The sequence below is a fragment of the Mauremys mutica genome, chromosome 24 (genome assembly GCF_020497125.1).
Source record: "Mauremys mutica isolate MM-2020 ecotype Southern chromosome 24, ASM2049712v1, whole genome shotgun sequence".
Taxonomy (NCBI): domain Eukaryota; kingdom Metazoa; phylum Chordata; order Testudines; family Geoemydidae; genus Mauremys; species Mauremys mutica.
The window spans coordinates 5157308-5173376 of NC_059095.1; the positions used below are offsets into that span (position 1 = coordinate 5157308).

Sequence of the window (16069 nt, forward strand, 5' to 3'; positions counted from 1 at the left end):
CATTTAAGCAGGCAGTCATAACAATCATCATAAAGTGATGTGAAAAGGCTTTTTTCTTTTTTCTTTCTTTCTTTTTTTTAAATCTGCTTATTGCTCCTGCCTCTGGTTTTGGCCCTTCTGGAAGCAGCAGCAGTTCCTGTCTCCTCAGACGTTCTAACTCTAAAGAAGTTAGTTGATTGTGGTTAGAACCAGCAGGCCCAAATGCAGCTGTGAGACCTAGGGAAGCTTCAGAGCAGGAAAATGTACTTTGAAGAAGACAGTTTTGAACAACGCATTTAAGCGTCTTTTTGCCTCCAAAATATACATTTATAATTAATGTAACGGGGGCACATGGTGTTGATCTTAAAGCACCGAGTTGGCATACGCTGTTGAGTTGATTCAAGTTTGCATCAGTTAACCTTTGGGACAAGCAAATGTGGCAGCTATATGTATACCTTGTCCTTCCAAGAAAGCAGAGTAGTTTTGTCCCGTGTGGGGTGTCTACTTACCATTTATTGTAGTCAGAGTGACGGGGGTAGGAGAATATTCTTACAGCATTGCCAAAATGTGGAGAAAATGGAAGTTGCATAAATCTCTGCCGTAGATTCCTTGGAGAACAAACACATGCGCACAGGTGTGTCTGTCCATCATTCTTTACACACATGTTGCAGTGTGAAGCGTCAAATCCTGATTACAACCATGCGGAGTGTAGCCTGATTTAGGGTGTACTGATCATATTAATTTGGATAATATGGGAATTTAATTTATTTAATTTCTTATTTAATTTAATTTTATTACTATTAATATTAGTGTTTATTATTAATATTATGGGTTTTAGGCTCACCAGTTTGTTTGATCAGAAGATAAAAGTTCTTGTCCCGAATCAGGCTCCACAGAATTTACAAAGGACCCTCGGGGATATGACAGGATGTTCACACTGAGACAGATATAGCCTTAAAGACTTTTTATTAAAATTAATAATAGTAAGTAATTAGTAAAATACCCAGAATTACAAAGTTACAATTGCATTACTGCTATCAAAAGATACATATGATATAGTATTATATGCAACAAAGCATATACTCTCACCCTTCCTTGATAACCTGGTGGTAAGAGACATGGGAACAGCCTTGCAGTTTAGGTTTCTTAATTCTTGAGTGAGGGCTGCAGTGCTTAGAAGAAACTAATGCTATGAGCTATTAAAGTGAACTTAGGGTTTACTTAACTAACTTAAACTTAAAATCAAAACCTAATAAACAAAGAATAAAACTTAGGGAAACCGAGCTTAGCCTAGTTCCTTTGAAACTGAAAGTTTAAGAACAAGTCTAGCCTACTGATAGTAGCAGTTATTGTAGATAGATAGCGTGGAGGACGTACGTGAGAATAGGTAAGAAATGGAGTAAAGTGAGAAATGGAGATGGAGTGAGAATGAAGCACTCTGTTGAGGCGGGTCACTTCTTTTATAAGGCAAGTGCCGGAAATTCTTCCTTTTATGCCCAAATTTCATTTCTCATCCACAGAAATGTTAGGGTACACTTACCCCATAGGTTAATATGTATGTGCATATTGATGACAGTTATGTATGCACATCAGTCTCTTGTGGTGTACTTGTTAAGTCTGTGGGTACAACACTGAAAACCCACCTGTGCCATTCTCCAATGTCTATTGGTCTAGATAAAAGGTCATAGACATAGGTGTGGGTACTTATTTATTTAGGTATAGGATAAACAAGATAAAGGTCAACTTTACTTTCTGGGTAAAAGGGCCCAATATAGATACGCTAATTTTGCTTTAGCTTAACATACAGGTTTTTTGCCTGTAGGTCTCTTGCATTACAGCCAAATGTACTTTAATATAAGTTTATAAACCTATTCCAATACATCAAATACCTACACTATAAGAAAAGATATATAAATAAAAGCAAGCAGGTTAGTTCTATAGGCTACCCAATTTCCTGTTCCGCTGTGTTCAGATACCTCAAGGACTGAGTGGGAAAAGAGAGGCAATTTTAACTTGTTTTTTATCACTGTGAGATCAGTTCTCCTGTTCTGCAACCCACACAAGCATGACTTCTGGTTTCAGTGCTTATATGGTATGCAAAGGTTAATGACTTTCTGCCTGGGACTAATTGTTGGCTAATGCCCAAGTAATGGGGGTGAGGAGTGGAAGATTCCCACCAAAAAGACCCTCGCGTTGTGGTTGTTTGACCAAACTGATCCAGAGCTGTGTACGTTTCTTTGTATTCATTGATTTAACTGGCCTTAAAAGGAAAGATACTTTCTTCATTAAGATATTTAATTTTTGCCAAAAAACATCTTATATGGATTGATGTATTTTTGTTATCTGCTCTTTGGGGTGAGTCATTTAGCTGTAGAACACAGGATACAGCCACATCCACTTATATTAGCTGCCTCTGAATGCTTGAAACATCCAAGTGATCGTGTTTTGACAAAAATATTCTGTTAAAATAATAAGGCTGTAGCACCTAGCACAAAAAACTTCAACCTGGGCAGCACTTCGCAGGGCTAAACAAATCCATATTTCCTGGCGTGAAGCCCTGTTAGGCCCGTTGTAATCACGGGTCTATGTTCGCAGTCTGCTAGGAAATCTTCAACAGCTGAAGGGGGCCTGCATCAAGAAGTCACTTGAGGACAGAGTAAGATTGAGAGGCTTCCATTCCTGCAGGCGCAGTGCCAGGAGCGCAGGCGTTCTGGAGCCAACCTGTAAATCACAGCAGATGTCTGCCATTGTAAATTGTTCCGCTTCTCACACTAAACACCGATTTGTCCTCTACCAGAAATCCGTTCTGTTCCAGGTCCCAGGCCTCCCCTGGGTCCAGCCTCACTCTTTATAGGAAACCTTCACAACTCTTACCGATCAGCTCTTGAAAACCTTGCTGTCTTACCTGTGGAAGGCAATTCTCTAAGCAGACTTGTTTCTAAATGGGATATCTTTCAAAGCTTTTCCTTAAGGCACTAGTGACTCTGGAGTGGGTAATGCTCATCTGTCACTTTTCTTATGAGAGAATGTGAATAAAAACAGGATCTTTGGGTTTTTTGAGTCTGTCTGCTCCTTGTCTGTAGCTGAAGTTATAAGCTGGTTGCTTTGGAAACTGAAGTCCTAGAGTATATTGTGACTTTGTCTTTCTGTAATATCTTCAATTCATTGCTCTTAAAGCCCTTGCCAGAGATAATCAGATCCAGCCTCACAGCCCCTCTGCGAGATGGGTGGTATTATCCTGCCTTCACAGATAGGGTAACAGAGGCCCAGAAGTGAAGGTCACAAAGCCAAGTCAGCAAAAAGAACGAGGAGTACTTGTGGCACCTTAACACGGCTACCACTCTGAAACCAAAGCCAAGTCAGTGGCAGAACAGGGATTACCATTTGAGAAATGATTCCTCTTGGATGGGGAATGGAATGAGGGGCAGAAGCATGGTTCAGCACAGGTCCAACAAATGTCCCGTGTCTGGGGGCCAGAGTGGAGAAAGAGAAAGACAGAACATGTTCTCATTAGGGCCTATAACATCCTCTCAAGTCCATTATTATATGTGGTGTAGAGTCTCCTGATTCCCTTTGCTGTGCCTTCTTGGTTTATTGTGCTTTGCTCCAGAGGAGGGTTCAAATCTGTGGTCTTTAGAGACAGTGAACTGGAGTTCTTCCATCTGCTTTACCATCTGTGGCTGAAGCCTGATTACTGAAGGTTTTGTTAAATTGGCCCCTACATTAGGGATTGAGAATGGGATTGGGAGAGTCTCATGATCCGAACCGTAGTGACCTGCTGCTGTTACCATTTGATGACCTGTGTGAAATGAGTTGATGGGGAGATGGTCACTTTCAAAAGACTAATACTAGCCCGACTGATGGGGCAGTTTGCGTAGAGACCACTAGGCATGAAGACGTCTACCTCCAGGTTGGAGTTGCTGGTAGAATAACATGCGGAAGCCTTGCGCTGTTGCTGATCCTGCTTAGTTATCAAGGTAGCGGATGGGCTCCTTTTAAAAACCCTAGGCCTTGTAGGTAGGACTCCAGGAACCCAGGCTATAAACATGGCTCGTTTCAATGCCCTAAGTCCAAAGTGAGTGGACAGTTCCTTAGTGATGCTCCTGCTGAAGTGGTCGAGGGGATTCCCCCAAAGCCAACAGCTGATATCTACCCAGTGCATCTCCTCGGGTGAACGCCATTGGGAAATGCATCAAAGGGCTCACTCCTATCCATGTTAATGGGGTGGGATTACTGGGAGGGGGGGGAAGTGATGTAAAAAGTGCAACCAAAGCTTTAACATGACAAAGGGCCGCTTGTGCTTGTGTCTTGGCAAACCTGCTTTTCAGGAGGTGATGGGGTAAAGAGGGGTGTATCCATGGTAGTTTGCAAACCCTGCTGTTGAGTCTCCTTTGCCTTCCTCTCTTGCAGTGTGGCCCCAGGAAGAGTACATTGTGGAGTATTCTTTGGAGTACGGGTTTTTACGCCTGTCTCAGAGCACTCGTCAGCGTCTCAGCATCCCAGTCATGGTGGTGACACTAGGTATGTAAGGGACATGACCGGGGCTCATGCATTAGTTGACAAGACTTCTAAAATGCCTGCATATTTGCCAACACCCCAATTTTAGCCATGCTCCCACATACCTACCTTTGCTTCAATCGCACAGAAACCTTTTATAACAGTGGAGGAGGCCCTCGTTCAGAGGACAGTCTTTACAGGCAGTGTCTTTCCAATACAATGCCCAGGCATCCGTTACGGAGTCTGAATCTAAGCAATCGGTTTCAATATCTGAGGCTAGTGTTATTTTCTAGAGCAGTTGTCCCTCCCAGGAAGGAATCTCAAGAGACCAAACCTAAACGCTGCCCAATTCGTATTATTTTGTTGCTTTTCCTCCTTTGCTTTAAACTTTAGAGGCTAGAAACAAAATAGCCTGCAGCCCTCAGAGACTTAACACTTGTGATGCACAACATTGACACCTATTGTCAGTAGCGATTATCCCTATCGGAGCCAATGTTGAGCATGTCTCCTTACCATTGGTGTTTATCTCTAATCATCTCTGCATCCTGCATAGCCACAGGGACCATTATCCTGTGACAGGGTTCTATTCCACTGATATTCTCTTAATTAACAAGTTTCCAAGGAATAAGTATAGTCTTATATCTTCTAGTGCCAAAAATCTTAATTAATCAATGCCAAAATATGTGCAGCAATCAGATTAGATTGATTAGACATAAGTAGTGCAAGCAGTGGTGTGTTCTGTTGTATTAAACAGTGATTACAGGGCTCTCTGTTAAAGGTAGGTGGTGTTTTTATTTGGTCTGATCTTTCAAATTCCTACATAAGCACCCTTACCTGCCTTACTAAAAATGGCTTGCATTTATATTCCACCTTTCATCTAGATGGATCCCAGCCACACTGTGAGCTATTACATGTGTATATAAAACTCATTTGAATGTATGTAGCACTTTCATGTCACTATATTGACCTAATCATGGCAGCCACCTCTGTGGTGGAATGCGGAAACTTTTCCATCAGTGCCTGGAATTACCCGGAGATGCTGAGTCACTTTGATTCAACATTTTAAAATCCTTTTGCTTTAATTCTGAATCTCACTGTAACCATCCATCTCCCTGTCCTTACACTTCCTGATTGTTTCTGCCATGTGAAGAACTTCTGTTCATATTGGCTGTTCTCATCCCACTGCAAAAGCCAATGTTTCTACAGTACTATGCCTACTGTCCTGCTAAAAGGCTCAGAAAAGGGAGCGCCATGCTTAGCTGGGGCAAGTGTGCCACTTCCGCTGGCTTAAGGAGGAAGAGTCTAAACCTGGAAATCGAATTCTGTTTGCTCACATAGCACCACAGAGCATCTGATGGGTCTTGAGGTAAATAGTAACAGGTAGAGTTTCCTGCTCCGTGGTTTCACCTCTGGTTGAACAGAGTGAATCTTCTTTACCTTTCATGCAGATCCCACCAGGGACCAGTGCTTTGGAGACCGATTTAGTCGCCTGCTGCTGGACGAGTTCCTGGGTTACGATGACATTCTAATGTCCAGCGTGAAAGCTTTAGCTGAAAACGAAGAGAACAAAGGTAAAGGCACCAGGAAACAATGTTGTGGTGGAATATTTAGAGGAGGTGCATGGAGTCTGTGGGTGCATGAATGGTGTGCCCTGCCTGTTAACTATGCCCTAGTACCGAGAACGGTTACCCGGCTCCATGGGGAGATGGTCACCAGGCAAGTAAAATGAAATAAGTGTGAGAAGAGAGAGGATAATGGCCACAAGGAAGATTTTTCTCCTGCCCTATGCTGAATAAGAATGAAGGATGCACCAATACGGGAAGCTCAGCCTATCATTTATTGTTTAATCAGACCAGGCTCCTCTCTTTCTTCCAGGTTTCCTCCGCAACGTGGTGTCTGGGGAGCACTATCGCTTTGTCAGCATGTGGATGGCTAGGACTTCGTACCTAGCAGCCTTTGTTATCATGGTCATATTTGTAAGTAAAACTGTTTCAGTGCTGCCTGGATTTCTGGACTAGGGCTTGCCAGGTGCTATTTAAGACTTGATTTTGGTAACTTTCGTATGTGCCTTACATCTGAATTAACACAAGAGGCCACTGCTACTTTTACTCAACAGACTTAAAATCTTTTGCAAATGCAGAATTGACCCAGATGAAACCAATAAGCAAAGGTGGCTGAGATATCATAGATGCCAAACCACTATGCATAGAGTTAGGGCAGTGATCCTCCTTCCTTTGATGCAAGACCATGTAAAACAATAATCTAATGGCTGGTGAGAGGAGGTGTTTAAATATCTCTCGCATGAAGATAAATCAGTCTTCTGTGATCTTTCTCAGAGACAGTGTGTGGCCTGGTTGGAGGTGCACAGGACTGGGACAGAGCTGGAACTTTGGGTTCTGGTCTCAACTCTGTTACAGATTTTTGCTTTGATTTTTGGGCGTCACTTAACTTGTCAGAACTAGACTCCTCCTACAGCCAAACTACTTGCCTCTTTCACAGGGACAGCACGTGGTTTAATTACCGTTTGTAACGTGCCAAAGAAGTGCTACTTAAAACTAAGAGTGAAATGTGCAGTACAATCTTGGGCTTTGTTACGGTGCTAAGAAAAATCCCCACAAGCCATCAGATTCTTAGTTAACATAGATTCTAAGGTCAGAAGGGTCTGTTATGATCATCTAATCCAGGGGTCGGCAACCTTTCAGAAGTGGTGTGCCGAGTCTTCATTTATTCACTCTAATTTAAGGTTTCGCGTGCCAGTCATACATTTTAATGTTTTTAGAAGGTCTCTTTCTATAAGTCTATAATATAGAACTAAACTATTGTTGTATGTAAAGTAAATAAGGTTTTAAAAATGTTTAAGAAGCTTTATTTAAAATTAAATTAAAATGCAGAGCCGCCCGGACCGGTGGCCAGGCAGTGTGAGTGCCACTGAAAATCAGCTCACGTGCCGCCTTCGGCATGTGTGCCATAGGTTGCCTACCCCCGGCCTAATCTGACCTCCTGCATCGCCCAGGCCAAAGAACCTCACAAGTACATGTCACAGTTTGCAGGTTAACTGTGCACCTCTGACCCCTCTGCGGTCTGCTCAAGGGCACCCCTTTCATCTCAAACCTCTAGCCGTCACCTCTCTGTGAGCAAAGTACTGCAACTCTCTTCCTCCAGACTGAAGATTTAGTCTTCAATTCCTTCTGCCCTTCAGTGTTCGTATCCCAGCAAGTAAGATCGTAGCATAAATCAATAAAACGTGCTACACACATGCTAGGTTTACTAAGTGTTTCCAAACCCTGGCATGTTTTCCAGTCCTTCGGATCCTTCCATCAGGGCTGTGCCCTCTTGGTTACAATCTCTTGTCAAGTATCAGAGGGGTAGCCATGTTAGTCTGGATCTGTAAAAGCGGCAAAGAGTTCTGTGGCACCTTATAGACTAGCAGATGTATTGGAGCATGAGCTTTCGAGGGTGAATACCCACTTTGTTGGATGCATGACTTGTCAGTTATTGGATCAAACTGAGAAATTCTGAGTCAGTTCAGCTGAGCCTTTATACTAGAAGCCTTTCTGTGTCTCCTGGGCCTCTGGAACCCAGTCTGAACCTGTATATGCAAAAATCCCCAGGAGGTGGTTTCTCTTCAGAGTTGGACCTGTCCCAGGGTTTGCTGTAATGGCCCCGCACTGATGATCGTTCTTGGAGAAGGTTTGGCAACCCTCCCCCGTGGAGCCAGAATATAATTGCTGGCTCACAGAGATACAGATAACATTAAAAACTTGGTACACTAGACTCAAAGATTTTGCATGTGTCTGTAATATCTGTCTCAGTGCATCCCACGATGGCGCATCGGCACAAACTCTATCATATTACAACCCTCTATGGGAAAACAAACTTCCCAGGGCAGTCCAGTTCTAACCCTGATCTGTTTTGCCTTTTCAGACTCTGTCAGTCTCAATGCTGTTGCGCTACTCTCATCATCAGATCTTTGTCTTCATTGGTAAGTGCTTCTGAATCTCACTCCTACAAACTGTTTCTTTTGGGATAATGCCGTGCCCTAGTGAACACCCACCCCCTTTGGAGGGCAAGAAAAGAGCTTAGTGTGGAGTTGAGCCTACTTGAGACAGTAGATTGTTTATCCCATCTGTCATCCTCGAGTTGGGAAAACACGGTAACATTTTCCAAAGGTTACTCAAAGCAGAAGCTGACATGGCAGGATTTTTGCCACCTGGAGTACTCTGCTTAGTGACCAAGGGACAGATTCTGTCCTAGTGTGAACGCAGCTCCATTGATTTCTAGACTCCTTCTCTTCCTGCTTACATCAGATCTGAATTTAGCCTAAATTCTCCAGACAAATATGCTCTTTAAGTTGCCCTTTGTGACCACTTCCCCTCTTATCTGAGGTTGGCTGAATGCAAATCCCATGTTTCAGGACATGGCCTAATGCCTCAGGGGTCAAAAAACCACTGTCCCAAAGGTGCATCCCTGGTGCCTTCTGGGGGATTTCAGCTTCCGCTGAAGCAGTGGGTATAGGTCATTGCCAGGGCAGGATTTGTCAGACCAGTTGCCTGCTCCAGTGTGGGCCTATGTGTTCTGTGAGCTGTAGGCAGTTCGTAGCCGTGCTGCCTCCTGCATGCACTCCTGCATCTAGTTCTAAAGATGGTTTGTGGCGCGTTACTCTGCTCCATGCGCTGTTGAGAGCCGTACGTGGTTTGCTTTCCTTCTTGCAGTGGACCTCTTACAGATGCTGGAGATGAACATGACCATTGCATTCCCTGCTGCTCCCTTACTCACTGTCATTTTGGCTCTAGTAGGTAAGAACGTGGATTTACTCCTTACATAAAGAGAGAACACTGAGCAGGTCAGAAACAAACTTAGTGTAGCAAGTTGCTTCGAGGTGCGTTGAACACACAATCCCTCCCTTGTACCTTGCGTCACTGAGGGTTTAATGTTCTCACTCCCTGCAGAGATGTAATATGTCATGGAACTTGGTGTGACCTTGTTGTCAGGTGTTTTTGTCCTAGTCTCCAGTAGAAATATACCCACACTTGGGTTAGGGCTGGTCAGGATTAGTGATTCTGAGAGCTGTGCATTGGGGGTGGCGGTAATCGCGTGTGTGTGTGTGTGTGTGTGTGTGTGTGTGTACATTATGTATAGCTCTGATCTACTTCTCCGTCTCTCGCTTTCCTGACCTATATCCTACACCCCCAAAACTTCATTGAAAAACAATAAATCCTGTGCTGTGGCTAATGCTATAGGTGAAGATTCCAGTCAGCAAGGAAATCTTTGTGCTTTACCTCATCCCCTGTTAGAAACCAGCTCCATTGTGCCTGGTTGCATTTGCTTTGCAATCCAGCAAATGCATCATAGCACCAGTTGCTAGATAGTGTTTACCCCAGGTGCACCCTTGGTTCTGGAGAATGGCGAGCTGGGATTACCCATTGACCAGGCCCCACAGCTAGTTGACATGTCAGTGTTTTTTTGTCCGGCAGGCATGGAGGCCATTATGTCAGAGTTCTTCAATGACACCACCACTGCGTTTTATATCATCCTCATTGTGTGGCTGGCGGACCAGTATGATGCCATCTGTTGCCACACCAATACTAGTAAGAGGCATTGGCTCAGGTAAGAGAGTTGCCCATTCTCCTTCTAGCATGTGCACTTCCATCACCTAGCCATGTGCTTCAGACCCATATCGCATGCCACTTTATTCTGCGATGCGAGGCTTCTTTAAAATTTTCATCCAGTGGTGCTGGATTGGCTTCCATTTTGGATAGCCACTATTTTCCCTTCTTGGCCCCCAATGTTCCTGCGTCTGAAGCCCATATTCAGGAGGCAAGTTGGCTCTTTCCTGTATAACTATTAGGAAGTCTCCCTTTTAAAACTGATTCAAACATTTGCCCACTTGTCGGTCCTGCTCTGTATTTAGATGAACACCGATGTCTGCTGAGAAAGTCAAGAATACCCATTAGTCAAGGTCTCACAACAGCTCAATGGGAAATCCCCTCTCCAGACTGGGGTGGGTGGGTTCTCTCTGTGGTTATGTCCTGTTCCTTATTGTCCCTTCTCTTTCCAGGTTCTTCTACTTGTACCACTTTGCCTTCTATGCATACCACTATCGATTTAATGGGCAGTACAGCAGTCTGGCTCTGGTCACCTCATGGCTTTTCATCCAGGTAAGCAGTGGCCTCCTTTTGCTGCTCATTAGGTAGAAGAGCAGATTATATGAGATCTATGTCTTAGAGCTAATTCTCCCCGTGGTCACTTCATTAACCTTATGAGGGAGCTGGATAGAAATCTAAGGCTTAAAATATCAAGTCAGAAACTGATCAGGCCACTTGAATGGCTGTGCATGGATGGACACAGACTACAGTAAATTACCCCTGAGTCACTGACGCCACAATGTAGACTCTATAAAAGCTGTTACAAAATTGGGTTTGAACAGAAATCCTCACTTAACCAAGAGATCCGTGCACTCTCTGGGAACATGAGGGTAAAGGGTGGATGAAACTGCCAAATCCCTTAAGATACAGGGCCTTGGACTTCTAGGTCATGGGTTCAAATCCATCTGTGGCCATTAGTGACTTAAAATGGGACCCATAAAATGATTGAGGGTTAATGGCAAGTGAGTTTTGGGCAGGGTAGAGGGTCTCGGTCAAATTCCCACTGGATAGCTGTCCAGATAACCATAAGGCACCTTCCTAAATGATCTCTCTGTGAGGGTTGTGACTCGGGGGCCAGGGACTGAATGGGTGTATGCAGAACTCCCCATGCTGGTGATGGTTGAATGGTATAGAGGATGCTTGCGCTGCTGCTGCCTGATGTCCCTGCTCTGTGGCTAGAGGACTTGAGTGTCTCTGGCTGATGACCTGACACCTCGGACCAGCTGTCCATAGAAACTCCAGATATTCCTGGCTGCTGCCTTCCTCCCCATCCCTCCTTAAGAGGCTTGGATTCTGTGGTCCCCTGGTTGGTTGCAGGGCTTTTGTGGCCCCACTAAGCTGCTGGAGAGGCCTCTAGGTACCACAGTGGAAGGCGGAAAATCCTTCCCAAAATGTCTAGGTTTGACTCTAAATCCTGAACGTTTCTGGTTCCAGTATGAGCCGAGCAGCCTAGCCACTCCCCTGCTCTTGTGATTACAACCGTTAAGGGAACCAAGCCACAGGCTTTCTACAGGGCTGCAGCAAAAACCTCTTTGGCAGATCTTGGCCAACAAGTAACTCCTTTCCCTTTGTGTCCCCTAGCACTCCATGATCTATTTCTTCCATCACTACGAGCTGCCGGCCATCCTCCAGCAGATCAGAATCCAAGAGATGCTGCTGCAGAACCAGCAGGTGGGTCAAGGGACCCAAACAACGCTGCAGGACAACCTTAACAACAACACTACAGCCGCCCCCACCGACATGGGTGGCAGGCGGCCCCATCCGGCAGCTGGTCCCGCCGCAGAAAGCAGCAGCCCCAGTTCTCTGGCTCCCAGCGAGGATCCCAGTGCTGTTGCCATTGCAGCTGCTACAGCCTCTTCTGTAGGGAGTGATCTGAACTGGGTAGCTGAAACTGCCGCCATCATTACAGAAGCCTCGTTTCTGTCTGACCTGAGCACTACCCTCTTGGAGCCAAACGTGGTGCATGAAGCCATGGCCAATGGGAGCCCACAGGATGCTGCTGTCGCTGCTGCTTCAAGCTTGGTAGCCCGAATTCGAGTCAGTAGCAACCACGTGGAGACTGCTATGGGCTCCATTACTATTGAGGTCTCTTCAACAGCAGTGGTTCCTGCAACAGATGCGCCCCCTGGTGCAGAAGACACACCAGCTGCCCCCCTTGTCCCAGCACAGGAGGATGGTGTGTCTGTCCCCAGTCCTTCCTTTCCTGAGCAGACTGAGGCTGCAGGGGAGTCACTGAGCCAAGCAGAACCTAGTGGAAAGGACTGTGTTGCAAACAGTAACCTGGCAGAGACCCCTCAGCCCCTCACGCAAGATACTGATGTGGTCAAGCATTTGGATAGTGCTTTTGGGGACCATGGGGAGACCGCCCCCTGCCCAACAGCAGTGGACGGTACAGCCTGCTCCGAAGCTCACTCGGAACCAGAGTCCAAGAGCCTGTCCTGAGCTTGTTCTCTCCTTGATCTCTGGCAGTCCAGAAGGAATCTAGATTTCTTATTTCTCCCCATGCCTTCCCCATAATTCCTTTTAGTGGAGGCAGAGCAGCTGGAGCGCGGGAAAGAGGCAGTACGTTTCTCCCCTGGACAGTAGATGTGTACGTGTGTAAAAGGACAGACTAGCCGGGAGCCATTAATACCCAGCATCCCTCTGCAACTAGACCTGCAGAGAGAGGTTCTTCACCGCATGCAAGCTGCTGGGCCCCACGTTTTTCTTAAGCCATTGGCAGACAACAGGGCTGCAGGGTTGCTGCATTTGGGCTAGTCAGTGTCACACTTCTGTGGTTCCCCCTTCTTCCTCTCCCACCCCTCCTGCGTTGCTCTTACAAGGAAGGGCTTCCAGGTGTACCGACTGGATCAGCTGCTGGGGACTGAGTCGTTAGCCCTACTTGCCTTTGCAAGTGTGACCCGAATTGTACTAAACAATTTTTTTTTGTTTTAACCAAAAAAAAAAAAAAAATCTTTGAGTTGCATCTAATGTGGTGTATTGCTGGAAAGACAGGCGGGAAAGCTCATCAACTGAAATGGAAATGAACTTCAGGGGCTGTCAGAAACCACTTGCTGGAGCTAAGAGTCATTTCCTTTCATCAGGGGAGCTTCGGTGGATGCTGCTTGACATCTTCACTCTGACAGTTAGGTAGCGTCTAGCTGATTTCTCTGCAGCTGAATCTCCCTGTTCTCAGCTCTTGTTCCTCACCAGCCATGTGGGCTTGACTGTATAGGGGTTTTTTGGCTACTTAGCAAAGGAGTAAAGTTGGCTATTGCAAAGACAAATTCTATATATAGCTCTATCTATTTTTAGGAAGATGCAGAGGTTTTAAAGGGTGAGACACAAGTCTGTATTAATGGAGGGAGAAGATACGGGTGGCAGTTTCCTGGCGTTCCTGTCTTTTAGAACTGCAGTTTAACAGAATATGTGTGTGGTGGGGGTGTTCAGGTCTCCTTTGGAGATCCTCAGAGGGCATCAGCAAGCTTGGCCTTCCGCTAGGGAAAGTGCATCTTAAGCCCTGTGCCCTTTTTCCAGGTGATATTGCAGTAGAGAAGCTGGGAAATAGGGCTTTGATTAGCTGTAGTTAAGCATCTTTCTGCTGCACTCTCCCCCTGACCTCTTACCAGTGGCCACCCTATCCTGGGAGAGGTGAAACATGAGGCTGTTTTCCTGTGCTAACAGATCTCTGAGAGCCAGTCCGCACTGTCTGAGGGGATAGGTTCATACTGCTTCCCCAGCAGGTGGCAGGGGTGTGCTTGGCACCATCTAGGCTGATTCTGGGACGGATCCCCATGGCTATCCTCCCTTTTCCATTCCCACTGCACCCCCGAAAGGAGAGCAGCTCTTCTGGCTGCCACATGGCCTCCGGCAGGGGCTCTCTGAATCCAGCACCTTAAACGCATAGCACACAGACTGGGTAAGCTCGAGCCAGGGGCTGTGGCCTGAAAACATGAGTTAGAAACTGAACTATAGCTTCCATAATTCATGGAAGAGCCTTCAGGGACGCATGTGTGTAGCCTGGTCACCACCCAGCTCCACTCTTTGGTGGCTTAGCTTGTCTCTTCAGTGCCTTGTCCCATGCATGGGACACCTTCACATCCTAAGATTGGGCCCTTCCATGAGTCGAGAAATCCCCTTGGCACAGCACCAGAAGGGGAGACTGCAGGTAGAAAACGGTTACTCGTGATGGTTCAGGAGAAAAGCAAAGGACCCGAACACTGAAGCCAAGAAGAAATTTAGATAAACCCTCCCTCTCCTCCCTGGCAAAAAGGACGCCTGGAGCACTGTCCTGCTGAGAGGAGAGGCAAAGCTAGCTGTGAGATTAGTGTCTCACCCTGGTAGACTGTCGTTTGCCTAAGGGCTATCCGGCTCTATACCTTTTTACTAACTAGTTGTAGTGGGTGATATCTGGTACCCAGGTTAGAGAGGCTGCATTAGAAACCAGCCTGGTATCGGCAGCAGAGTTTTCTAGTTCACTCGGCCTGCACTGGTATGCCCATCCTGGGAGCTGCTTCCTTTGGAGAAGGGTTTGTGGTAGGTGATGTCCGGTTCCCCCAGCAAGGCTCTGAGAGGGGAGATAAACTCAGGAAAAGGTAGCATATGTGGTGGAAAAGGGAAGTGCCATGGGGGAGGGTGGGGCTTAGCCCCCCTTGATTAGAGGGGCGCTGGGAGGCATGTCTCCAGGGGGACAGAGACCAAGCTGTGGAATTGTCCTTGGGCTCCATTCTTGTCTACATGAGCTAAGCAGCTCTCATCTGGGAGGGTAAGTGCAGCTGGTGTTTTCTTCCTGTCTGATCAGTCCCAGGAATGAGGCCCTCTGGCATTTCCACTGCTTAGCACATGGGGAAGGCGCTGTTGGGTGGGGAATTGGCGTGTGATCGAAGGCTTTGCCATGTCAGTGGCTGCCCAGCGCAGAGGGGTTTCCGACAGTATCTTCGCTTTCTGTTTCTCTGCCTTTCCTCCCCAGAAACCCCTTTTTAGGGAGTACATGCTGCTGCTGCTGGAGATGGAGAGCACTGGCCAGGGCCTGATATGTTGGTGGACCCCTCTCACTACACCCAACCTCCTCAGGAGCGAGATGGGGTCCAGCCAACATCTCCCCACTCAATTATCTGATGCTGCTTCTAGGCAGGTTGTAACGGTCAGAGCACAAGGCAGCAGAAACAGCTGTAGGATTTGTGGGGGGGGGAGGGAAATGAACCAAATCATTTGCTGAATGAAGGCTAGAGTTCATTCTATTTAATTAATGTACAAAATGTGTTTGTATATATAATAAATATTATCTCTAACGGCGTCAGTGGTGCTGCTTTGCTAACGGTCGTGCTGGGGTCCTGGGCAGGCTGGACCTGGTCTTCAGGCCGGGCAGTATCACATCCACTCAGTGCCTAGGTGTAAGCCTGTCATAGGATCTGAGCACCTCCCCGCCCTGGAGGTAGGGCACGGTTAGTCTGTCTTTGTTACAGAGCGGGAGCTGAGACACCCAGTAAGTGACTTGCCCAAGGAGGCTGTGGTGGAGCAGGGAATTGCCCAGGGTTGCCCAGGCCAACCCCCCCCAAATAACACTGGAGGGGCTAGAAGTGCACCCAGCCTTTGGCTGGAGGCTCATTGCACAGCCCTATGGCGAAGCTGCTGCTGCCCTTCTGTAGCTACAGCGAGGACTTGGGAGCTTAAATACTTTTGAGGGTCTGGGCCTGAGCGCCCAGGGTTTCCATCTCTCAGATTTACTGACCTCCCTTTAAAAAATACATTTTCTGATCAAACTTCAGAGGGCTGGACAGCACCCTTTGGACCTTTAATGCTGCCCGGCTCGTGGTCAGTCACCCTCTTACGTGTAGGACTGCTGCATTCTCATACCTGCATCTCTGATCTTCCAGCACATCAGAGATGAGGCAAGCCAGGACTTTCCTTCTGCCTGAAACAAAGGGATTGTCTTAACCAGAACCATCTTTTGTGCTTGCTCATTGCTG

General features: G+C 46.5%; 1 protein-coding gene across 2 annotated transcripts in view; it reads left to right on the top strand.

The window, feature by feature from the left end:
• The window catches only part of TMEM259 (transmembrane protein 259), a 29618-nt gene extending 14223 nt beyond the window's left edge, over positions 1 to 15395 (top strand). For both annotated transcript variants that reach the window (XM_044998583.1, XM_044998584.1), the window contains exons 4-11: positions 4390 to 4500; positions 5925 to 6047; positions 6352 to 6452; positions 8401 to 8458; positions 9189 to 9272; positions 9951 to 10083; positions 10535 to 10634; positions 11703 to 15395. In XM_044998583.1, coding sequence (XP_044854518.1) covers positions 4390 to 4500; positions 5925 to 6047; positions 6352 to 6452; positions 8401 to 8458; positions 9189 to 9272; positions 9951 to 10083; positions 10535 to 10634; positions 11703 to 12563 — 1571 coding nt within the window. In that variant the 3' untranslated portion in view covers positions 12564 to 15395. The remainder of the gene's footprint in view (positions 1 to 4389; positions 4501 to 5924; positions 6048 to 6351; positions 6453 to 8400; positions 8459 to 9188; positions 9273 to 9950; positions 10084 to 10534; positions 10635 to 11702) is intronic.
• The last annotated feature ends 674 nt before the right edge of the window (positions 15396 to 16069 follow it).